Source organism: Sciurus carolinensis, chromosome 8 (assembly GCF_902686445.1).
Source record: "Sciurus carolinensis chromosome 8, mSciCar1.2, whole genome shotgun sequence".
Taxonomy (NCBI): Eukaryota; Metazoa; Chordata; class Mammalia; order Rodentia; family Sciuridae; genus Sciurus; species Sciurus carolinensis.
Genome location: NC_062220.1, coordinates 143,503,337 through 143,529,602, shown reverse-complemented (window position 1 = coordinate 143,529,602; position 26,266 = coordinate 143,503,337). Strand labels below are relative to the sequence as shown.

Genomic DNA, 26,266 nt, shown 5'->3' with positions numbered 1-26,266 from the left:
GCTACTAGGGAAATAACCAAAGCATTAGCAGTAGCAGTGCAGGGAGGGAGAGCAGAAAAAGAAGGAAACAGACTCCCGAGTAATCGACCACAACTTGGGAACTCCAGAGTGCATGATCTGGGTCGGAATCAGTGCACTTCCTCCTTACAGACAATGGTATACGGTGCTGGATTTAAAAGATGCCTTTTTCAGCTTGCCTCTAGCTCCAAAGAGCCAAGAGCTATTTGCCTTTGAATGGACAGACATTGATGAGGGTATCAATGGACAACTTACCTGGACGAAGCTCTACATGAGGACTTAGGCACCCTCAGTCCTCAACCCTGCTGCACTGCTTCCTGACCCTGACCTGGACACACCCATACATGACTGCTCGGAAATCCTAGCCCAGGTTCATGGGCTTAAAGAAGACCTGCAAGATCATCCGCTGCTTGATGTAGATGCAGTATGGTTCACAGATGGGAGCAGCTTTCTACATCAGGGTCAAAGGTATGCAGGTGCAGCAGTAGTGACTGAGACAGAGGTAATTTGGGCTGAGCCTCTACCAATAGGCACCTCTGCCCAGAAGGCAGAACTGATAGCCATGACTAAGGCTCTAACGATGGGAAAAGACAAAAAAAAAAAAAAAAATTTTTGACTGTATACAAGGACAGTCGTTATGCCTTTGCAACTGCCCATATTCATGGGGCTATTTACAGGGAAAGGGGAATGCTAACCGCAGAGGGGAAATCTATTAAAAACAAGGAAGAAATTGTGTCCCTGGTAGACGCCCTCTGGTTACCCAAGAAATTGGCTATCGTACATTGCCCTGGGCATCAAAAACCATCTGATCCAGTATCCAGGGGCAACTGCACTGCTTAGCAGACAAGGTGGCACGTGAAGTAGCCCTCCAGAGAGACTTGATCACGGTTGCTCAACTCCCAGACTCTGGCTCACAAACCCTCCCAAAAGACCCAACCTACACGGAAGAGGACTTATCATGGATTTGTCAGCAACCACTAGCCCAATGCTTAGATGGATTGGGGAAAGACTCTGAAAACTGGATGATACTTCCAGAACTGATGGGGCAGAAAGTGTTGCGCAGGCTCCACCAGTCCACCCACATGGGGACAAGAAAATTACAGGACTTGATGCTGCAAGCAGGAATTAGAATTAAAGGTGTGCAAAATAAGATAGAACAGATTGTCAAAAGTTGCAGAGTTTGTAAGTTAACAAATGCAGGATATAGCAAGTGGGAATCAGGAAATAGATTAAGGGGGGATAGGCCAAGGGCATATTGGGAAGTTGATTTCACTGAAGTAAAATCTGGAAGGTATGGGTATAAATATCTATTAGTTTTTGTAGATACTTTTTCAGGATGGGTTGAAGCATTCCCCACCAAGCGGGAAACGGCGCAGATAGTGGCTAAAAAGATTTTAGGGGACCTCCTGCCAAGGTAAGGATTTCCTGTGATGATAGGGTCTGACAACGGGCCAGCGTTTACTTCACAGGTAAGTCAGCGGCTGGCTTCAGTACTTGGGGCAAATTGGAAACTGCATTGTGCTTATCGACCCCAAAGCTCAGGACAGGTAGAGAGAATGAACAGAACTTTAAAAGAGACCTTAACCAAATTAACCCTGGAGACTGGCGGTAACTGGGTGACTCTCCTTCCCTATGCCCTATATCGGGTGCATAATTCTCCCTATAAGATGGGACTCACCCCTTATAAAATCATGTTTGGGACCCCGCCTCCAATACTCCCTGATCTGACTGAAAGAAAAAAATGTAGATGATTTTGAACTTTTATCTTCCCTCCAGGCCCTGCAGAGGGCCCACAGAGAAGTCTGGCCTAAGCTCAAAAGTCTGTACGAGTCAGGCCCGCCTCCTGTTCCTCACAACTTCCACCCGGGTGATTGGGTCCTAGTGAAGCGACATCGACAGAGCAACTTGGAACCACGGTGGAAGGGCCCCTACATGGTCATTTTGACTACACCCACCGCCCTCAAAGTCCACGGCATCGCCTCCTGGATTCATCACACCCACGCCAAGTTGACTGAACCCCTTTCCGACATTGTGCTTCCTGCCCTAGACGACTCTGCCTGGAGAGTGGACAGGTCTAAGGACAACCCGCTAAAGATCAAGCCTTGCCGCCATAGACTGTGACTATGTTCTTGCTTTTGATTTGTTCTTTTGTTCTGGCCATAACCATAGCTGTAGCTCCAGTTTTTGGAGCCACCAACTTCAGCCAATATCAGCCCATTAAGCAGCAAGAATTAGAACAATAGAGACCCAAGATTGGCTCTCTAAATGTTCTTGGAAAGGGGGGATGTTGAGAGCAGGGTGGTATCTGTGCTGCTAACTGTCTCAAGGACAAACAGGACTGCTGGGCCCCTGTGCTTACCAAGGTTGTTAAGAGATATTTGTCCGAGGAATGTGCGGTTGCCTGGAGACCTTATCCGTCAAGGACGGGAGCGGGGCTTAGCCCCGACTCATCTCCTACATAGTTCACCCCTTCCCTCCTCCCTTCTTCCACTAGGACCGTTCAGTTCTGACAGGACCCAATGAAAATCAAATAGATTGGCCGGACCCAACCAGAGGAGGTTTAGCTGTTCAAATGTTAACCAATTAAAAGAACACTGTAAAACTGCTTGCCTTTGATTATAAAAACCCTGCTGACAAGGGCTCGGGGCCTCTCTTAGCGTCACTGATTAAGGACGCAGAGGACCGGGTTCAAACTTGCTAATAAATGACTCTTTGCTGCTTGCATTGATCGTGGTCTCTGGTGGTTCTTGTGGGGTCTCGAGCCTTTGGGCACAACACCATCAGTACATTTGGTCTCCAGACCTGGATCTGGCCAGGAGCCAGGCCTTGAGAGCAGAAACCAGATGTCTCTAAGGTTTTTTTTGTTTTTTTAATGTTCTCAGGCAGAGAGCTTATCTGTCCTTGAACAGGGGCACTGCCAGACCACTAAGTTTCTCTTGCAAGTTGTTTACTCCTTGCCCTGATTTCACTTTTTGAAAACACTCTTAAATAAGACTCCATTTTTCTCTACAACAGCACACATGGAAACCACAGAGTCAATGTATTTTCAGCTGTGAATCAATGGTTCCCAGTTCTGGCTGAAGAATATATACAGTCACCTGAAGGGCTCTTCAAATTCCCCAAATCCAAATTGCATTGAAATGATGTAATTCGTATCCCTGGAGAGGGTCCCCAGCAACAGTGTTTTTTAAAGATTTGGAAGGAATTATCATGTGTAGCAAAACTAAAAACCACTGCTTTAAATTAACATCTTTTTGGGAGGAGGATCCTGGAGATTGAAGTCAGGGCCTCATGCTTGCAAGGTAAGCACTCTACAAACTGAGCTATATCCCCAGCTCTTGAATGGACATCTTTTGATGAATGAATTGCAGATACATATAAGGTGTTTGCTCATGACTTTGACATTTCAGGCTCATCCAATTTGTTAGGTTTTTCTAACTACAAAAAGTACCTGTCATAATCAATTAATAAATTAAAAAATCTTATTTTGAATCAATGTTATGGAAATTCTTATGGATAAGTGGTTGGCATTACAGGTTTGCAACTGAGGTGAGGGAGCACATTATGGCAGCAGCACATGGCAACACAGAATTTAAAAAGCAAACAGGGGTCCACAGTTCCCTTCAAGTACATACTGTACAATGAACTAAACAGTCCCACTATGCTGTACTTCATAAAGGTTCTGCCACATCCAGCACCCTGGCAGCACACCTTTAATGCATGGACCATCAGGGACAGTTATCCAAACCAGAGCACTAGCATCGTCTAATTGATATCCTTTGTATAAACTGGGCTTTGATAAGTCATTTTTTTTTTCTCATTCAACCCAGATAAAAATAATTGACAATATTTCATAGGACAGTTCTAAGTGCCTTGTTCATGAACAACATCATTGTACAGAAGAATTTTCACTGGGGAAAATCACTATAGGAAATGTGTTAAGCCAAGTGTGGTGGTGCACACCGTGATCCTGATAATTGGGAGGGTCGATGCAGGTGGATGCAAGTCCAATGACAGGCTTGGTAACTTAGTAAGACCCTTTCTCAAAATATAAAATAAAAAAATATAACTCAGTGCTCAAACACCACTTGGTTCCATCCCCCATCCTGAGAAGAAAAAATAAATAAATAAGTAAATAATAGAATACTTACCAACTTGTGGCTGAAATGAAAAGACTTACATCCAAGTGTTAGAACATGCGTAAGTGCCTGAGAATATTAAAATCCAAAGTGAAACAATTTGAGATTTGAACCAAATCACAAATTTGTCATTATTCTGATACCTAATCATTTCACAAACATAACATTTAAAATTTCCATTAAAATATGATATACTTATGAAGACACACAAAGCATTTATTTAAGGGTTCAGAAATATCCAAAAGTAAACACATTTTGAATTGGCCTTGCTCAGGACAACTAAAGCACTTTCTCTATCTATGACCCCAAAAAGCAACCAAAACCTTAAGAATCCACATACAAATGTTTTATTACATAAATATAAAATATATATAAATAAAGTGCTTGTTATTATATATATCAGTTATCCAAATTCAACATCGCTTATTACATGCCATTTTTATTTCTTGTATGCTTGGTGAGGTCATATGTACATGTTTTGAATGTCACAATATTAACTGTACAGTTTTAACAAATAAAAACCTTTAATACTTTTAAGCATAGAATATTTACAACATACCAAGACAACTATGTTCTTTCCTCAACAATTTTTGTTTCCCAGAAGCTAGTTACTGTAATGGTTATTTAACCATACATTCATTTTGCCTGGAAGTATGCAATACAACTTTTAAATCCAGCTGTTAAACCATATAGTATCTGTGAGAGTCAATTAGTGTGTGTGCTTCAGTAATGTGCTCCTTTTTACTGATAACTACTATTGTATTTTATAAAAACACCTCAACTTGTTCATTTCAACATTCAAGAATGTTTGAGTTATTTCTTATTTTGGACCACTAGGACTATAGGACCTACGAAAATTCTTTTTTTTTTTTTTTTTTTTTTTGCAGTACTGGGGATTGAACCCAGGGCCTTGTGCTTACGAAGCAAGCACTCTACCAACTGAGCTATATCCCCAGCCCCCGAAAATTCTTAAATAACTATTCTACTCTGTTTATTCTTTACTAGCATTTCAGTGATGCAGTATTCCATTTTCACTGCTTGCTATGAGGATTATAATTTTCATCTTACCATTTCAATTTAATTAATCCATATTATATGAATTTACTAAATACAAAATATAAAAACCTTACCACAGACTGTATATTTTCTTGTATCCTATGGGCAACTACTATAAATATTTATCTACACATTATAGATTCCAAAATACATTGTATCAATGTTCTTCAAAGCGATCATAGATTATTTTAAAAACCAAGAAGAGGTATTAATCATATGATTGATAATATATATCAGGCATGACAGTACACACCTATCCCAGCAACTTGGAAGGCTCAGGCAGAGGCCTGAGTTCGAACCCAGCCTCGGCAACTTTACAAGGCCCTAAGCAACTCACCAAGACCCTGTCTCTAATAACAATATAAAAATGGATAGGGATGTGGGCTCGGCTCAGTGGTTAAGTGCCCCTGGGTCCAATCCCTGGGACCAAAAAAGAAAAAAAAAAGATTGCTAGTATATTATAAATCTCAGGTAAGGAGCTAAAACTGTGACAATGATATGCCAACTACAGAATTTAATAGATAATACTGAGAAATTTTTAAAATGATTAGTGACTTTTTTGCTGTAATATTAGTAGATAGGTATTTCTCGGAAGATTTTCTTTCCTACGTGCCAAATGGTCCTAAGTATAAATTTTCAATGCCATTATTTACAGTCTCAGAAATCATTTAAACAGCAGGATATATGTATGACTTGTCATACTAACTGTTTTATGTACTACTGGATATTTCCCTCAGGAATGGGAATTCAAGTATCATTTCAATGTCACCGAACACTACACAGTAAGAAGTCCAGAGATCCATTAATATCCCTGGTGACAACTCTCAGACAAGTAAGAGATGAAAAAGAGTTTTATGTAAACATAGTCAAGTTAAGTTCTGACTCTCAGTTTTTTATCTACCAATATGACAGCTCACCTTAGGGAGCATTCAGGCCCAAGCACACAGGCTTTGTTGGCTTATCCATCCCTCACATTTTTTCTACTTTTACACACTTCATTTTTTGTGACTTTGAACAGATCTACTTTACAAATTCTCTTATTTTTCACTTGGGGAAAGAACAAAATTAAGACAGCAAGGGACACACAGTAGCTACAGTACCCTTACTTGAACCTAGGCAAAGATATTGGTGGGAATCTCACAAACTGCAGGACCTACAATTCAGAAACAAAAGGACAAGACCACAAACCAGACACAAACATATTCACTTAGCACAAGAGGAAAAGAAACATTAGCCAGCCAATTTCATGTTCTCAATCAAGTAAAGGACAAAACCAAGAAAGAAATCTGCCAATCTTCAAAAAGAAAAACAAGTCTAATCAGGAAATTTCTGTCAGGATCAGCCATACTCTTTTGTTCACTGCAAATAATAAAATATATTCCACTTAGTTTTAGAACAAAATATTTCATAAAGTCTTACCACTTCAGCTTGATTCATTTTGGTAACATTGTCAATTCAACTTGCAAAAAAAAAAAATCCCTGGAAAGGATGCTGTATGGTGCTTATCTGAATTCTGTGAAGGGGCAATCTACATATATGTTAATTCTATTACTCAATTTCTAAGATATTTCCTATAATTTGTATGGACTTACATATCTGAAGGCTGCTTTCTTCATTTCCAATCAATATACACCCAGTGATGAAAGCTGAAGCAAAAAGTGGGAGAAAATATTTGAAGAGCACTTAAGTAGCAAAAAGTTTATAGGGTAGAATGAAAGAGGTATTGTATTTGTGAGGAAAACAGACATGCCAAAAGAGCAAAGCAGAAATTGTTTCTAAATGCACTTAACAAAGAAGGAAATAGAAAAAAAAATAAAAGAAGAAGGAAATAGTTACCTGCCATATGAATTTACAAATAGGAGTATAAATCAATACTACTAAGACAAATTAATACTAAAGCCAATACACTATACCCATAGGAAGGGAAACATGAAATAAAAAGGCAAAAGATCTGAATTTGTAAAAAGACTAAACATTACAAACACGTTATGTGATTGGAATTGTCAAATCCTGTAGGTCATGCAAAATTTTAGAGGCACTTGGAAAATTTGGTACTGACTACTTAGCATACCTAATGAGTCATCAATTCTACTTATGACACAACAGAAATGCACAAAACTATTCTTAGAATACTCCAAAAGGTAGCTGCCACTGCTGCTTTCACCACCAAACTAGACCGCATCTGCCACCACCTTCCACACTCCTGGCCCCTAATTAGGGCTCTGGTACCTAAGATTCCCAAAAGCCTATGCCCAGTCCCACACAATGTGAGAAAAGCATGGAGAAAGTTGCATAGTTGAGAGTCGAGGAGCTGAAGGAGGAGATGATGGACAAAAAAGTAAACTGGACAGAGCAAAGGAAAAGTGGTGAAGGAGTAGGAGAATGGATCTGAGGAGAAAGAAGAAATGCTGAGGATGTATAACATGCAGAGGGGAAAAAGGTGGATCCCAAGTGGGAGAAGACAGGAAATACTGTGGCTGAGTAACACTTACGCACTGCTCTCATATTTGAAAGCTCCTAAGGACCAGGAGTTAATGGTGTCATCAGAAAAGCATGCCACACAGCTGGCCCCCTGCTCCAGGAGAGATGCCACACTCTTCCCTCAAGCCTTGCCATTCATTCCTCTCCAGGCACTGCTCATCCAAGTTAAATCTGCTTTTGCTTCACGTTCTGACCTGTTCCATCTGAGCTCCCCCAGCTTGTCACCAGTAGCCCGTGTTCTCTTTTTATTCTTCAACACCCCGATCCTTATCCTCAGGTAACCTCACATAACTGCACTCTTAATGCCCCAGCCCTGACATTCTGAGCTATCCCTCTTTATCCTGATTCCTCGATCACCCTCAGATTTGTTCCACCAACAGAGAATCAAGCAAGATTTGGGTCAGGTTGGTTTCCTAGACAAAGCTACATTATTCTACCTTTTTTTATAATTAGTACATGGTCCCACTGTTGTTTTTTCCCCTTTGTTTTGTTTTATAAAGGAATAATACTTTAAAAGAATTAGTTGGAACAAAACAGGTGCAGTTACAACTAGGGAGACTGGATGGTATAGTGATAGACAAGAAGACCTGAAGGTATTGTCTGTAGCATCATTGATGTTCTATTTCTTGATAGAAATAGTAGTTATATGGTATGTTCCCATTGTAATAATTCATTGACATGTATAGTTTTGATGCTGGTTAAGTATTTGCCTTCATAAATAAGATCAAATTCATGAAATAAAAGGTGGTAGGGAAGAGCCAAAAGGAGAGACTTTAAAAGGATACTAGAAAATACTTCAGGATAATGGATATATTAATTTATTATTGAACTGGTTTTATGGATGTGTTCACATCAAAAGATAAATGTATATACCTTAAATATGTATAGAAATTATATCAATAAACTTGGAAAATGTGTTATGTGTCTAAGTTGAGGTTGAAAAGAAATTACACATTATTAAATAATAAATTTAAAATGAAACTAAGATATCAGTCTCAAATTTTGACAAAGACAATTTTTATCAAAAGAACAGCAGAGGAAAAATACTAAGCAAAGGAGAAAAATTTAATACAGTGAACATACCTTAGAAAGTATCAGAAATGCCAGATGTTGCATTTAGAACACAAATGAAATTGAAAGAGCGCTAATAAATTCCACATGTAACAAATGCATATTATTTATATATTACATAATTATAACATATATGGTCATATACAATGATGTCTCACTTAATGATGGGGATACATTCTGGAAAATACATCATAAGGTGATTCTGTTATTTAGCAAATGATACAGGTTACTTAAACAATCCTAGATGGTATAGACCACTATATACCTAGGTTATAATTTAGCCATTAGTGCACATGAAGTCCATCATTGATAAAAGCATTGTGCCACATAAGACTATAGGATTTAACATTATAGCAATCAGCATAGAACTCATAATGAGATGAATAATTAGCCCTGTGGAACTAAAGACAGAATCCTTTAAAAGACTCTGGCCATTTAGATAATTATAAAGATAGAAACTGCACTGCAGTAAAAGAGAAAAAAATACATCCTTTCCAAAGTTGCTTGGATGGGGGAGTTATGTGCATGACAAAAATGCCATTGTATCCTTTCCTGATATAACTGAATAAATCATTCACTGGCAATATATACTCGAATATAAAAGGAAAATAAAAGATATGCCATGGTTTTTATAAGAAAGGGATTTATCCAATGTATAGAGTGGTGTATGACTGTAATATCAGCTATTTGGAAGGAAAAGGCATAATAATTACAAGATCAAGTTTAGCATGAGTAACTCAGTGAGATGCTTACACAAAACAAACTTTACAAAGGACAGTGATTGAGGCTGAGTACTATAACACATCTGTCTTCAATCACCCAAAATACTAATAATAATAATAATAATTAAAAAGAAGAAAAAGAAGACAGAAGATGGTTATTTGTTTCCAGAGTTAAATAGTATCTTTATAACAAGATTGAGATATATTTAAATAAAGTTTATATCTATGATATGATACCATTCATGGGTACAAACCAAAGAGACAGATTAGGAGAAATTAATTGCCTCACCTGTTTAAAAACAGTTTGAAAGAGAAAGGAAGGAGGCTAAGGTGGGAGGATCCCAAATTTAAAGCTAACCTCAGCAACTTATCCAGGCATAAGCAACTCATCATAACCCTGTCTCAAACAAAAAATAAAAAATAAATAAATAAAGCAGGGGATGTTGCAGAGTGCTTAAGCAACCCTAATGTTATAACCGGGTACCAAAAACATAAATAAAAAAATGTAAAGAAAGTAAAAATCAGGGACCAAAAGAAGCAAAGGCAAGAGCCAGGCGCTGTGGCACATGCCTATAATCCCAGCAGAGGAAGAGAATTCTGAGTTCAAAGCCAGTCTCAGCAATTCAGTGAGACCCTAAGCAATTTAGTGAGACCATGTCTCAAAATAAAATATAAAAAAGAGCTAGGGATGTGGCTCAGTTATTAAGGATCTTTGGGTCAATCCACAGTACTAATAAAAAGAAGGGAAGAGACCTGAATAGCTTCTTTTTAAGGAGAAATGTAAGTGTTCAATGATCATAAAATAGTTCAATAACTTTAGAAATGAGGAAAATGGCAAAATAAAATCACATCTGTGAGACAAAATTAAATAGTATCAGTAAACATGTGGAGCAAATAAATCCTCATGAACTGAAGAGTGACTGAAATTTGTTATTTCTTTGAAGAAACTGGCTATTGAAAATAAATGATCATTCCCCAGCAGAAGCATATGCTTATAAAAATCACTGTACATATGAACCATGGTAATATATAAGGATACGGCAGCATTGGTCAAACAGATGAAACCCAGGACATGAAGAAAAGGCAATGTACACTGGGAAAGAGATAAGTAGAAAAGGGCGTGAGGTGATTTCCGGAGCCCATTTTCATCATGCTGTATCTGGTTTGACAAATATGGTGAAACAGCGTTTGTGCAAACGTCACACACAGGTGATATTTTATATGCATATGTATTTAGGAAATATGTAGAATTTGAGAAAATAAAAATATACAAAAGAACATAATAGACTCAATCATACACACCATTTGTATACATGAAAAAGCATCATTATCACGATGTAAAAGTCTCCAAAAAATCTAAAGTATTACCCCCTTAAAATGTGAGCATACTGGGAACCTGTCTCGCGGGGCGGGGAGCCGAGCTTCCTCCTGCGAGGGCTGCGCAGCGCCGCCCGAGTTCTCCTTCCGCCGCTGTCTCCGGGCTCCGAGGCGAGCGAGGGGCGAGCGGAAGGGCGCCGGAGCCGAGGCCCGACCCGGCTCGCGCTGGCCATGTCGCTGAGGGGGGAGCCGCTGCAGGCCTCGCCGCCCCCGGCCCTGCCGCCGCCTCCGGCCGCGCCCTCGGGGCAGTCGCTAGCCTCCCTGGCCGGCGCGACCCTCCTCCGCCTGGGGGAGCCGCTGCTGCGGAGGCTCGGCCAGACCCTGGACCGCGCGCCCGAGGGCCGGGGCTGGAGGCGGCTGGCCGAGCTGGCCGGCAGTCGGGGGCGCCTCTGGCTCAGGATTAAAGATCACTGTAAATCCAGAATCAAAGGCAGTCTTGGCTGAACAGTTTGTGAAACTCTGTTGCCGTGCAACTGGACATCCTTTTGTACAATACCAATGGTTCAAAATGAACAAAGAGATTCCATATGGAAATGCATCAGAACTTATTTTTAACACAGTGCATGTAAAAGATGCAGGCTTTTATGTCTGTCGTGTTAATAATAATCTCACCTTTGAATTCAGTCAATGGTCACAGCTGGATGTTTGTGATGTGACAGAAGTAACAGAAAACTTCCGGAGAAGTCCGGATAGCTTGCCTGAACCCTGGTTGCAAATCTATGTTGAACCAAAGTCCCAAAAACTGATGCTAGGCAGCACATTGGTATTACAGTGTGTTGCTATTGGAAGCCCTATTCCTCACTACCAGTGGTCCAAAAATGAATCACCATTACCACATGAGACAAAAAAGCTATACATGGTGCCTTATGTGGATTTGGAACATCAAGGAACCTATTGGTGTCATGTTTATAATGATGGAGACAGTCAGGATAGCAAGGAGGTAGATGTCATCACAGATGAATTAAATGATTTAGGGCATTCTGATAATAAAGAACAAACAATTGACCAGCCTTTGGCAAAGGACAAAGTCGCTCTTTTGAAAGGAAATATGAATTACTGGGAACACCCCAAGCTTAAAGCTCCTTTGGTGGATGTGTATGAATTGACCAACTTACTAAGACAGCTAGATTTCAAAGTTGTTTCATTATTGGATCTTACTGAATATGAAATGTGTAACGCTGTGGATGAATTTTTACTGCTTTTAGACAAAGGCGTATATGGGTTATTATATTATGCAGGACATGGTTATGAAAACTTTGGGAACAGCTTTATGGTCCCTGTAGATGCTCCAAATCCATATAGGTCCGAAAATTGCCTATGTGTACAAAATATACTAAAATTGATGCAAGAAAAAGAAACTGGACTCAATGTATTCTTATTGGATATGTGCAGGAAAAGAAATGATTATGATGATACCATTCCAATCTTGGATGCACTAAAAGTCACTGCCAATATTGTGTTTGGATATGCCACGTGTCAAGGAGCAGAAGCTTTTGAAATCCAGCATTCTGGATTGGCAAATGGAATCTTCATGAAATTTTTAAAAGATAGATTATTAGAAGATAAAAAAATTACTGTGTTACTGGATGAAGTTGCAGAAGATATGGGTAAATGTCACCTTACCAAAGGCAAACAGGCTCTAGAGATTCGAAGCAGTTTGTCTGAAAAGAGAGCACTCACAGATCCAATTCAGAGCACAACTCATTCTGCAGAGTCTCTAGTGCGCAATCTACAATGGGCCAAGGCTCATGAACTTCCAGAAAGCATGTGTCTTAAATTTCAATGCGGTGTTCAGATTCAATTAGGATTTGCAGCTGAGTTCTCCAATGTCATGATAATCTATACAAGTATAGTTCACAAACCATCTGAGATAATAATGTGTGATACATATATTACCGATTTCCCACTTGACCTGGATATTGATCCAAAAGATGCAAATAAAGGAACTCCTGAAGAAACTGGCAGCTATTTAGTATCAAAGGATCTTCCTAAGCATTGCCTTTATACAAGACTCAGTTCACTGCAAAAATTAAAGGAACATCTAATCTTCACAGTATGTTTCGTCATATCAGTACTCAGGATTGGAAGACACCGTGGAGGAGAAGCAGGAAGTGAATGTCGGAAAGCCTCTCATCGCTAAATTAGACATGCACCAGAGCCTGGGCAGAAAGACTTGCTTTCAGACGTGTCTTATGTCTGAGGGGCCTTACCATAGCACCACACCCACCTTGGGGGCAACAGGGCACTATCATTCATCTCAGGACTCATTCCATGGTGTCTACCATTCACATCTTAGTAATTCAGTGTTATGCCATCAGACAGGTGTCATTGCACCCGGACTCCTAATGCACTTATTTCAAATTATCACACCCACCATTACTCCTGTCACTTTGGTAGAAGTAATGTGCCAGTAGAAACAACTGATGAAGTGCCATTCAGTTTCCCTGACAGGCTCATAAATTTCTGAAAAGTGACCTTATGGGGTGTCTCACATGAAATAGTGCTTTTAAACTGAGGCATTGTGAAAAGGCAAATATATATACATATATGTACAAAGAAAATTACCAACAACTGTTTCAAAGCAAGCTCAGGACTTTGAGTTGTTGGAATTATATTATTTAACCACAATCTTCCTCTTGCTCTTTTTTCTCTTTTAAGACTGGAAAGTAGTTGACTTGTTCTGTTAAGAATGACCTATGGGTGTGGGTGTGTATACATGTATATAACAAAAACATTTTCATTCTGATCACTTTGAAGTAGTAGCAACGGAAATGGCATTATTATGGAGTAAGTCATTGTTTATTTTACACCAAAAAGAATCCTGTTGATCATCAAGTTTAACCTAGTTTTATCAGTGGGAGAAATAGATTGAACTCTCTTGTGTAAGTTAGAGCTGACATCAGAACTGAGACCTTCAGAATTCTGTTCCCATGTTTTCTCTACTTCTGCCTTCCTGACAGGTTCTGAGACAGCTGTTACTTTTGTAGATAGGTTGAAAGACAGGTAGGTAGATATGCATATCTGTATATTATCTTGAGGAATGTGTAAACTTTAGTTTGTAATTATAAGATGTTGCTGCAAGTGTCAGTTAAGAGTTTGTATATAAACCTTCTGTAGAATAGGCTGATATTTCTTGTTTATAATTTTATGAAACCACATGAGAAATGATAAAATATCTGTGTTGAAGCTAGTTGTCAGAGTTAAGAATAGAGATATAATTTTGGTAGCTGTTTGTTTATCTGATCTTCCAAACATTGATGACGTATACTTTCAAAAAAAAATGTAAGCATACTTAATTTTTCATGGAAGGAATCAGAATAAAAATTTCATAAATCATCTGGAATATATATATGAATATATATAAAATCAGCCACCAAAATTATGAATTGAAAGAAAAGTTTTGTGCAATAATAAAAAACCAAGGAATCATAATTCAAATGAAATCCATAGGTGAATTTATATGTATGTGAAATTTTATGTAATTTTTAAATAGCTATTGAAAATCCAACAAAAATATAAACACCTCAAGAACGACATCACATGTGAATGGATGACATGGCCATATCTAAAGGAAGATTGACTGGGGGCAGAGTTTACTGGAACTGTGTGTGTACAGAGTCAGCAAGGCCCTGGAGTCAAATTCCAGCACAACAATAAAAGGCAAATCAAGTGAGGGTGATGCGGGGAATATAGAAGAATAGGAGGCTCCTGAATTTTCCTCCATTCATGGATACACTGAATACACATATTTCAAGTACCTCTTAGGCAAAGGAAAAAGAGAGTTGAGAGATTTATATACATTGCACAACTGGGAAAATATCTGACACTCAGTGATTAAGTAAAGCTAGGATAGAATTGGGCCTTAGTTCATCCTTAGGCAATGTGTCATATGACTGGAACAGATCACCAACAGCCAGCATCACTCTGAGAAGAGGAAGATTGGGACCATATTTGAGATCATATATATAAAACCCTAGCTCTAAAAAGTCTCCTGTGGTTTAGGTATTAGCTTACATAATGCTGAAGAAGGATCTACACATTCATGAGTACTAAGAACACAGAAAAAGTGATTGTTACCTATGTTCATGCAAGTATATCCATGGGTTTCAACTCCTGTAATGAGGGGAGAGAAGTTAAATCTCAAAGGCCTTGGTTTATGCCTGAAGAGAATTGCTAGGGTAATCTGCCAACTAAAGTTACTGACAGCTGAGCCACTCCCTAGCCTGCATCAGAGTTAAAAATGAAAGAATACATTGGACCAACTGCAGCCTTTATGGGTGTTCAACACTTAAAGAGACCCAACCTCCAGCTTGACACTGTAGAAATTCCAGTTCTGCTGATTATTCCTGTAAGGAACACTTTCTTCACTGAGTGTCTCATCACTAACATCTTTCATTCAATGGAGGAAACTAATTGCCTCACATACAACAAAACACTTTGAAAAAGAAAGAAAGTAGGCTTAGGCAGAAGGATCCCAACTACAAAGCCATTCTCAACACTCCAGCTCTGGGAGTAAAGCTTACAGAGCATAAATAAATCTCTCCTAGGTCGCTAACCAGTGGTTTCCTTTGGTGTGAGAGCATCTCCATTGGCTGCTACAATCCCAAACATAGTTTGGAGAAAGGGTCATCATGTAGACATGTCTCTTAATTCCCAGAAAAGGTGGTAGAGCACTCTCTCTCTCTGACTACCTGACAGACTGGAATCTACAGTCTCCCATCAGAGATTGAATGCGAGGTAAAACAGTGGACATTTGTATGCTGAACACAGCTGTTAGAATACCTTTTGTCAATGAGCTGAAAATAACAAAGAGTCACGAAACTATGGATATGCGAAAATGGAAACTGTTGTACAGTTGGTGAAAACGTAAGTTTCATAAACTCATTTTTGAAAATAGTATAAAGAATTTCTGAACAATTAAAAACAGAACATATAACATAGTAACACTGGAATAAATTTAAGGAATTAGAATCAATAAGTCAAAAAATGACTGCATGCCCATTTTTTATTACAGCAGTATTCTCAGTAATGGAGACAAGAAAAAAAATGAAGTGTCTTTAAATGAAGGCTGTATCAGGAGATTGTTTCAGATGCAAGGCATCCAACTACACCAATGAAAATATCCACACTACACTTCAGACTGCTTCCTCTCTAGCAGGATAGAGCAAAGACTCACATGAGCTAGACATTCCAAAAGCATTTAGACTTGGTAGCTGTGGGCACCTCAGAAACCTCAGAGCCAGGAAGAGGGTAAGGGTGGCATGAGGACATCATCCTGCCAAATCTTCAGAGGCATCTCCACTCAGTACCTTCCAAGAAGTTGTCTGTGTCTATGGAAGACAAACAGAGGATAGGGATCAACACTTTTTTAGAAAGAGTCAAGTGATTCTTTTTTACCTCTCATGTGAAATGCTCACAAAGAAGATTTTTAAAAATCCCATAAAGAGTTCATCAAGTGTTAGAGGGAAAAACAATTGCAAAACACTATTTGAAATATAACATGAGAAACTATTATGTTGTAGAGAAAAATATTGACATTGGAAATGTAGATAGGGAAATGAAAATATAGGAATACATTCAAAGACCTCTAAAAAAAAAACTAACCAAAGCGTTCAGCATTCTGAATCTGAGGTCCTGCTTCTCAGACATCTAGAAAGCTCAAGAGGAAAAAGCAACTCAGTCCCTATGCCAGCACTACTTTTATGCAGAAAATTCACACCTGTACTTGGGATTCTTGCCTGATGGTCATGCCAATCATCACCGTACAATATGGGAAGATGCGAATCTGCCAACACAAAGCTATCCGAATAAGCTTCAGTCCACGAGTGGAGGGACAGAATGTCCAGCATTCCAGCTGCTTGCATATTATGCACTTGATTGGCCAGAGGAGACTTGGGAACGAACTACCCCATAGGAAGACTCATTTATGCAGAGAGTGGAGACTATTTTGAGCAGTTTCCATCTACCAAAACCAATCCCAGTCATAGCCATAGCTGTTTGGAACATCTTTCAAACAGTCTCCCTTTCCACTCTTAAGATGCAGTCTCAAAACTGCACACTCACTATTTCCTGGCTTGAAAGTCAGGGTGCCTTGCATTCTCCCTAAGGATTCTCTCTTATCTATGGGGCAGAGGACCCTGGGCTTACCAAGGATTGAAGTGGAAGTTTTGAAAGGGATCCCAGAATGTCACGCTTCAGAGACAAAAACTAGATCAGAGAGTAGAAGCCAAACCTTTCTTACTTATCATATGTTGGATTGGACAGTTCTCACCCAAGACTACCTGATTATAAAGGTCCTGCCCTCTGAGTCTGAATCCACTAAGTCTACTCTCCAAGTGACAGTAGATGATATCAAACCCAAGAATGAACGAGGTCAGAAGGAGTTGAGATTGACAGGTTCTTGAGTGCACTGAGGCTAAGGCAGGAATTTCTCAAGTTTAAAGACATTCTCCACAATTTAACAAGTGACTAAGCAACTTAGTGAGATCCTGTCTCAAAAAGATATATAAGCTGGGCATGGTGGAACATGCCTATAATCCCAGCGGCTTGGGTGGCGGAACAAGAGGATTGCAGATTCAAGCCCAGCCTCAACCATTTAGCAAGGGAATAAGCAACCTAGTGAGTTCCCATCTCAAAATAAGATGTGAAAGGGCCTGGGGCTATGGCTCAGTGCTTTGGCATCCCTTGTTTCAGTGCCTGGTACCAAAAAATGAAATGTAAACTAATAAAAACACCAAACGGGCTTGGGATGTGACTCAGTGGTGAAGTACCCTGGGGTATAATCCCTTTTACAAAAAAAAAAAAAAAAAAAAAAACAGTACAAGACCAATTGGGCAACTTAGAGGAGATGATAGAGTTCAGTGATGGAGCACTCCTAGGTTTGATCTCCGGGACAAAGAAGAAAAAGAAGAAGAATGAAATAAAACTTATTTTATGACAGAGATAAATATATACAACCATGGAAAATACATGAGAAACTATCTAAGGTAGGGAGAGAAGCACTAATTGACTAAACTAAGTTCCAAAGTAAAACTTAAAAAAAAATTAATCAGTACCTGAGTCTAAGTTGGTAGATATACAGAATTTATAGAAGAGAATTGCTTCTACATTCAACAAGAGAAAAGTAGGATAAACTGCAAATGAATGATGGTTTTTCCTCAGCCCATAGGAGGATGGATTTCAGAAGGTGAAAAACTAATCTGTACTAAGCACATGGTAAGAGACACAATCCTCTACTGTTTCACTGCACCCTGAAAAAAATGTAAATTGGTCAAATTCAACCAGTATTTTTGAACCAAGCCAAATGTACCTGTGGGGGTTAGTGCAGAAAAATGTTAAACACTTGAGTCTTCAGAGTCCCAATTCTTTTATGTCTTTCTTCATGTACCCCAAACATTGTGTCAAAGAGTATAAGGTAGAATCCTGAGAATGCTTCCCAATTGTGTGAAGTCTTTCTACCTTTATTTTTGTGGCACTAGGGACATACATTCTATATATGCATTTTTGTATTGCTGCTTTGAAGATTCATTAAGAAAGAAGAAAAAGGGGCTGGGGTAGTGGCTCAGTGATGCAGTACTTGCCTAGAATGTGTGAGGCACTGAGTTCTATTCTTGGCACCACATATAAACAAATGAGTAAAATAAAGGTCTATCAACATCTAAAAATATATTTTAAAAAAGAAGAAGAAAAATTTGCATTTCTATTGCCTTTTGTAGTTTTGCTTTTAACTTTACTTGACTGATTTTTTCCCTCCATATTTCTGGATCAGCAGTTATGAATAGTTGAAATTGTGTTGCAGTTGTTTTTCTTTTCACCAGCTTCACTGGGCTGAACTTTCATGGATCTCTGTATGCTGTCATGCTGAAAGTCCCTCAAAGAATCATATCTTTAATGAATATATACTGAGTGACTTAGGAGCTATGCTTCTAATGGACACATTGCAGTGACACACTCACTGCTAAGCACAATTAAACTGAACCAACTCACAATCACCTATGAATAAATCACACTATTAGGGCCTTTATACATTTTTCAGATGTGTTGATGACTTGGATAAATGCAATTAAATGTTTTTTGGATGAATCCAAAATTGTCATTGGTCTGCTTGTCATAAAATGACAAATTTCAGTGAAAACACTAAAAAGTATGTCTGAGTAACTACACAGGGATCATATAAAATTGGAGAAATATGATCTCATTTATTTTTTACAAGAGCTCCAAAACTGTTACATCGTGTAAAACACTGTCAAAGAGATGAAACTTACATAAAGATAGATATATTGCATTGCAGTGGCACCCCTCCTCCACCAAGAGTCTTTTTTTTTTTTTTTTTTTTTTTTTGGGTGCTGGGGATCGTCCACCAAGAGTCTTAATCAAGCTTCTCCAGAGGCCCTCACCGTAATTGTTCTTAGACCATCAGCAAGAATTTCTGCAAAAGAGTTCAAATTTGATTAGGCTTTCTATTTCTTGTTGCTCTGACTTGCAATAAGTAAATTTGGCCGTGGGTTTCACATTACTTCTGCTTTTGTAGTAAAGTGTGCAAAAATCTCCAAATAATCAAAAAATATTAGACAGGAGGCGCTCTATACAAACTCAAAGAAGAAAAAAATCCTACCTTTACATTGACTTCTGCAAACTGTGATCCTCCAACCCCCTGCACACTGGGTATAAAGGTCTAAAAATTTCTGGACTCAGAGTTCAGAGGGAAGAATTGACTTAGGCAAAATCCCCCACACTGGACCAGCTGCAGCCAATAAACCTGCTTCCTGCTAATTCCTCGGTGCCCAGCCTCATCTATCCTACATCAATATACTTAAAATATAATATAAATATAATATAATATAATATAATACTGAAAATCATAAAGAAATATTACACAAAAAGTTTGCTACCAAATCAACAGATATCTATTCTCTGGAAATATATCTCCTCTAAGTGCAATACAGTTGTCTTTGCAAGTTTTCCATAACATCAAATTAGGACATGAAAGATCTGGAGGACAGAAAGAATATCAGTTTTATCCTCAAAAGTAGTTGATGTGGCACGAATTGAATTTTTTATACTAACATTATTTTAGCTTCTTTTTGAGTTTTACTTCTAATTGGTGCCTTGTAAAGTTAGAGGAAAGGACAACTAAAAGTGGAATTTAAATTTCACTGAATACTGCTAAGAAACAAGTACACAGAAATTTGGTTGACCCTGGTTGCAACCAACTGTCAAGTTACTGATGCAAAAGAGAGTCCCTTATGTGGAGACACAGCTCCAAACCAATTTAAGCCTTCACACTCAAGTTTATGACACAAGTATTTTTTCTTTCAAATTTAAAAGCACTCATGCAGCTCGTTTGTAAGAAGAGTCATATAGCTGATGGCCACCTTGTACATGAGAAACAAAAGTGTCGCCCTCCCATGGCTCAATTGAGAATTGGGAATCATGCAATGCAGTCCCTTAGTATTAATATCCACACAGGGGCTGGGTGTGTAGCTCAGTGGCACAGTGCTTGCCCAACATGCACAAGGCCCTGGGTCCAACTCTTGGTACCACTAAAAATCATAAGACGAAATACAGAAAAACCTCAGATTGTTCACAGTGGTCAGTATCGCAGTCCCAATCCCTTTGTTAAAACCTCAGATTGTTCACAGTGGTCAATATCACAGTCCCAATCCCTTTGTTAAAACCTCAGATTGTTCACAGTGGTCAATATCACAGTCCCAATCCTTTTGTTGCCTTCACTCCTTTGCTTTCTCTTTACCCAGTTCCTCACATTTGCATTTGTTTACTTTGAACAAATCCTTACAAAACACGATTTTACCTCATGGTAAGTATGATGAGGAAAAAACAAAACTAAGACCCAAACTATTCCCAGCACTCCTTACTTGATGAAGTCTAAAATCAGAGACTTTGATGGAAATCTTAGAAAACACCAACACCTACAAGCTAGAAAAACAGAGGCTGGGACCCTGATCTTGACCAGATCACACGCACTCAGTGCAAGAGATGACAGGAAAACCAGCCCGCAAAGGCTAAGTTTTCAACTGAGTAGGAAAAAAAGCTGAGAAAGTATCAGCCAATCTCCAAAATGTGAAACAAGAGTGATCAGAAAATGTCTAACAGCAGAAAACCTCCTTCTATGAAAATCAGGGTTCTTAGTTCCAAATAATAAAATGTACCCCATTACATTCATCAGGAAATTATTGTTAAGGCAGAAGTTGCCAGATAAGCGAAAGCAAAGAGAATATCTTAGTGTCTAGCATGAAGGGACTAGTTCCTCAAGGAACACCACATATTTCACATCACAAGGAAGCTGGAATGAGGGAAAGAATCACAAATACGCTTACATATCAGTCAGAATTTAAAAGCTGCCTGATCATTTTAGGGCCATTGTTAACAACTTTGCTGAGGATTAACTGAAACCTATTTGTGCCTGTTTTCTCTTTATACATAGATCCACCCTTGACAATAACTGTCAGCCCAGTCACGATGGCCCTAAAATAATCTGTAGCAAAAGGCAAAATGTTCAACATAATCTCCTACACAATGGAGACACAGAGAGCTAAGTACCTCTGAGATTCCTGAACCCCACCTCCACAAGACCACTACAGGTCAAGTCTTCGATGCTCCCTTTACTGCAAGTGATCCTTCCTGAAATATGAAGATATATACACAAGCTTCAGTTATCTGTGCAAACAGCTCTGAACTCAGGCCAAATGATCCTTCTACCCCATATGTCTGGGTTGGACCAATCCTGAGGCTGTGCAATATTTTATAGTCACATAGTAATAGGGCAGCAATGAGAAAAGGGGGACTGGGGATAGTGACCAGAGGTGGGAGTGAACCAACACAGGATGACTACCATTCATAAGGAAAATACGTAAATAAATACATCAACTGATACTGATAATCCATGAAACTGTCAGGAAACAGTTGAGATGATTATAACCCCAGTGAGGAAACATAGCAAATAAACAATTCATAAAGCTCTGGTAGGGGATTAAAAAAAAAAGCTGCCTGATCAAGTCGTTGCTTTTAAAAGTCAGTGAAGCTTCAATCATGTCTTCCAGAAGCTTCGTTCAATGTTTTGAAAACTGCCACTCAATGCTGATCACATTATCATGATGGAAAGTTAATCTGCAATAAAAATTTAATTTGCAATAATGTTTGATTCTCTGCTAAGGCTAAAAACATAAATAATACACACTTAGTGGCATAAAATAACCAGAAATCTTTCTCTTACAGTTATGGATGACTTAAATACAAGATTTCCACTGTGAGTGACTGTGAATGAACTTATATCACAGTGATGGAAGGGCCTTACTATCTCTAAAGACTCTAAGAGAGAATTATTTTTGTCATTTTCTCAAATCTGATGGTTTCTGGTATTCCTGAGCTTGTGGCCACAAATACTTCTCTTCTGTGTTGAGGGAGCCCTCAAAACAAAGAAGACAGATAAGTCCCTCTCATATGGAACGAGATAGCAAACTAGCCGGGAGCTACCCTCAAACCCCACAGGGTCTGGGAACCCTATTACAGGATATGAGAGACCCTCCAATAGGCCCCAAACACTGTTTGCAAAGATTCATAAAAGTCAGTTCATTGCACAGAATGAGAGAGGAGGGTCTCTGGCTCTGCAGACCAGAACAGGTGGTAAAAGAGTCACAAAGGTGAGTTAGGGACAGGACGTTGCAGGACATAACTGATGAAGTCCTGAAACAACAACAACAAAAACAACATTGGAGAGCACCATATTCCCATAAGCTCATTTGAGAGGATTAAATTCAGATGAAGAACAGAGGACAGAGGCCTATCTAAAGAGATTTAGCTGTATTTTCTTTTTAATTAATAGCTAAATTGCTATTAATGTTTCCCACAACTGTAGAGTCCAGATCACCCCAATTACTACTTTCTTCATCTTTTGAATGTTGTCATTACCTTCCAACTACAATGTGTGTGGCACACTGAATTGATCCCCACATTTATGCACTTACAATTTATCTTTTTCTCTGTATAAATGTATATGTATGTGCATATATTTCCCCCACATTTCCAACATTCTGCCCTGAAAATTTCTGTGATATCACCTCAGGACAAAAATGCATTTCAGGTCAGTATATCTAGATGTTCCATTTCATATAGATGGAAAGATGGGACAATGGCAAGCCCTCCTGATTTGGCTCATTATCAACTAAAATTAAAGATCGAACTCAGTGCCTCTGGAGGACTTAATTCTTATTCATCTTCCTCATACATAGTGTTTTATTTTTTTAAGCAAGCAGCAGGAATTTTATTTAAAAGGAGAGGAAAAGATTCAGAGTCATACGTGGTGCTTCAGAAGGCCCCGAAGACTTACAGTGGTGGTTCTTACGCTCCTTACCACTGAGGCTCTGGATTACAGTCCAGGTTGGGCACTGGTACCATACTTCCACTGGACGTGATTCATTGGTCATGACTATTGTCCTTTCCCTGCCTCCAACAGGCTTGGAAATGTAGGGACTGGATGAAATGTTTAGAATCATAATTTTCAACACACTTAGCATAGACCCATCCAATAACAGGAGACATCCATGTTGTGAAAGCAAGGAAGACCACCCTTCACCAAACCATAAGAGGTGGCAAAATAATCCCCAGGAAGGAAAATAGTAGTCATTCATTAAGTTGGTTTTAAAAATATTTTAGTTGGCAATACATTACTGCACTAAGAAAGAGTGATAAATGCAATTTCAATTTCTAGAGTTGTGACTGATTGAAGAAGTGCAAAATGTTGGATACAGTGGTGCATGCCTGTAATCCCAGTGACTTGGGAGGCTGAGGCAGGAGGATCACAAATTCAAAGCCAACCTCAGCAACTTAGGCTCTAAGAGACTCAGCAAGACTCTGTCTCTAAATAAAAGATTTTATAAAGGGTTGGGGTGTGGCTCAGTGGCAGAGCATTCCTGGGCTCAATCTGTGATACCAAAGAGAGAGAGAGAGAAAGAGAGAGAGAGTATAAAACAAAAGATGGTAACCAGTGTCACCTTCAGGGACATTGTCAGTGTCAAGGACGTAGACGATTGACAAGCAGCAGTGTGTTGGTCTACGGAAAACTCATCCAGGTTCTCTGGGGAGTTTGTCTTCTGCTCTCTCACATATAAAAGGGAGACAAGACTCCTATTTTAAGGTGTGTATGGGAGTTTCGATACAGCTTTTAGTTTACCCAAAGATCCACTTTAGTGGGCGATTGGGGTAATCCCCACAGGATAGATCCTTAAGCTGTTTGAAATAATGTGTTTTAATCAAGTCTTCATAAAAAAGGTTAGGACTTGGCGCAGGGTGAAACATTCAAATGACAAGTAAATGTATGAATAAACACTTAAACCAATATTCAAGAGGTTAACAATCAAGAAGTTTAGACCATTGTATACACACCAGGAATGTAAAAACAATGACAACTAAAGCAAAAGTGAATGAATAAAGGAACAAATAAATAATGGAATGAATGAATAAATGAATAACACTAAAAATATAAATATGTAAAGTGATTAGAATTGTCACACACTGATTGTGGCCATGCAAATTTTTAAAGCTACTTGGAAATGAATTTTTACTTCCTACTGAGGCATACCCTATGAACTCTCAATTCCACTCCTAGGAGGGAAGAGATAAACACTGAATGCATTCACCAGGCTCTTTCTCTTGGGAACTATGCCAGTTACCTTGTTCTTTCTTCCCAAAATTATTCTGCCTCCAAAGACACTACCCCTCTACCCTCATGCTGCCATCTTAGACTTGTTGCATCTGAAGTCCCTCTTTCCTTCATTGCCCTTCTCCTCTCTACGCCCATTTATCCCAATACTTTTTTCATGAATATCCACTCCTACATACTCTGCATCCACCATTCTCACATCCTGCCCCATCCCTTTCCTGCCTTGCCCACGGATCACTTTGAGATCCCCTCCACTCAGACATCAATAGTATGGCGTGGGGTCAGGGATGGGGGTTAAATATGCAAGTTATTAGAAGTCAACTACATAACAATTAAGCTATTAAAAGTGGGATGCATCTAAAGCTGAGGTTAAAAAGGAAATCTACAGAATTCAATATAATAAAGGATCTAAGATTCATTAGTTAATCATCAATCTCAATCATTTGGAAAAGGCAATTTCATAAAAAGGAGAGTAAAGAACATCCTAAGTAAAAGTTAAAATTTCAAGATGTACAAAATGTACATATCCACAGAGTGTCATATATTGGTGCTTTCAAAGACAAATTAAATTGAAACAGATGTGGTAAATTTGAGATGTAATGATCATATTAATTATATATGATAGTGATTTATATGTATATGTACAAAATGTACATATACATTTAATTATGGGTGAACAATGCAAGAAATGCACTCTAAAGTGATTTTTTTTTTCATTTTACAAATGCCATAGTGAATACTGATACCTAGACTTTTGTATTACCAAATGCTTAGGCTACAGGTTTTTTGGTTTTTGTTTCTCTTTCTTTGAGATTTTTGTTGTTGCTGTTGTTGTTTGTTTGTGTGTGTGTTTTGGTACTGGGGATTGAACTCAGGGACACTTGATTACTGAGCCAATTCCCCAGCCCTATTTCGTATTTTATTTAGAGACAGGCTCTCACTGAGTTGCTTAGCACCTCTCTTTTGCTGAGACTGGCTTAGAACAGCCTCCTGAGCTACTGGGATTAATGGTGTGTGCCACCGGGCCCAGCTTAGGTGACATGTTATAGTTACATGAAGTTCATCACTGACCAAAGGATCATTATGTCACACATTGCTATATGCTATGAAGTTATATAAATCAAATATACCTCATAATAATATGAATAAGTAGACCTGTGTAACTAAGACAGAACCTTTACAAAAAGACTTGCCATTAAGAAAATGATGAAGTACACAGTTTGCACTGCTGTGCATAAATAGAAAAATGACATCCTACCCAAAGAAAACTTCTGGGACAAGGGGATATTTATTGAAAAAATGGCATTATATGCTTTCTAAATACCAGATATCAGAAGTAATATACACTTCAATATAAGAATAAAATATAGCTGGGAATGGTGGCACACACTTGTAACCCCAATGACTTGGGAGGCAGAGGCAGAAGGATCAAGAGTTCAAAGCCAGTCTCAGCAATTTAGCAAGGCCCTGAGCACCTTGAACAACAAACACCCTGTCTCAAAATAAAATATTAAAAGGCCTGGGGATATGATTGCGGCTTAAGGGTTAACCACCCTTAGGTTCAATCCCTGATATATGTTTCTGTCAAAAGTTACTATAAAAAGGGATTTATGCCAGGCTCAGGGGCACATGCCTATAATCCCAGCAGCTTGGGAGGTTGAGACAGGAGGATTGTAGTTCAAAGCTAGCCTCAGCAAAAGCAAGATGCTAAGCACTTCCATGAG

At 38.8% G+C, this 26,266-nt stretch overlaps 2 protein-coding genes and 1 non-coding gene across 3 annotated transcripts in view; 1 reads left to right on the top strand and 2 right to left on the bottom strand.

The window, feature by feature from the left end:
* Nucleotides 1–5,038: 5,038 nt before the first annotated feature.
* Nucleotides 5,039–5,112, bottom strand: Trnat-cgu (transfer RNA threonine (anticodon CGU)). The gene has a single exon. It is a non-coding gene; the product is annotated as a tRNA-Thr (tRNA).
* Nucleotides 5,113–10,975: 5,863 nt separating this feature from the next.
* LOC124991189 (mucosa-associated lymphoid tissue lymphoma translocation protein 1-like) lies at nt 10,976–13,933 on the top strand. The gene is given in 4 exon segments (XM_047562032.1): nt 10,976–11,259; nt 11,261–12,926; nt 12,928–13,162; nt 13,165–13,933. Coding segments are annotated over 4 exon segments (2,292 nt in total). The 5' UTR covers nt 10,976–11,035; the 3' UTR covers nt 13,332–13,933.
* Nucleotides 13,934–15,884: 1,951 nt separating this feature from the next.
* The window catches only part of Znf268 (zinc finger protein 268), an 86,780-nt gene continuing 76,398 nt past the window's right edge, over nt 15,885–26,266 (bottom strand). The window contains exon 5 of the mRNA XM_047562059.1: nt 15,885–16,194. Within this exon, the coding sequence (XP_047418015.1) occupies nt 16,151–16,194 (44 nt within the window). The 3' untranslated portion in view covers nt 15,885–16,150. The remainder of the gene's footprint in view (nt 16,195–26,266) is intronic.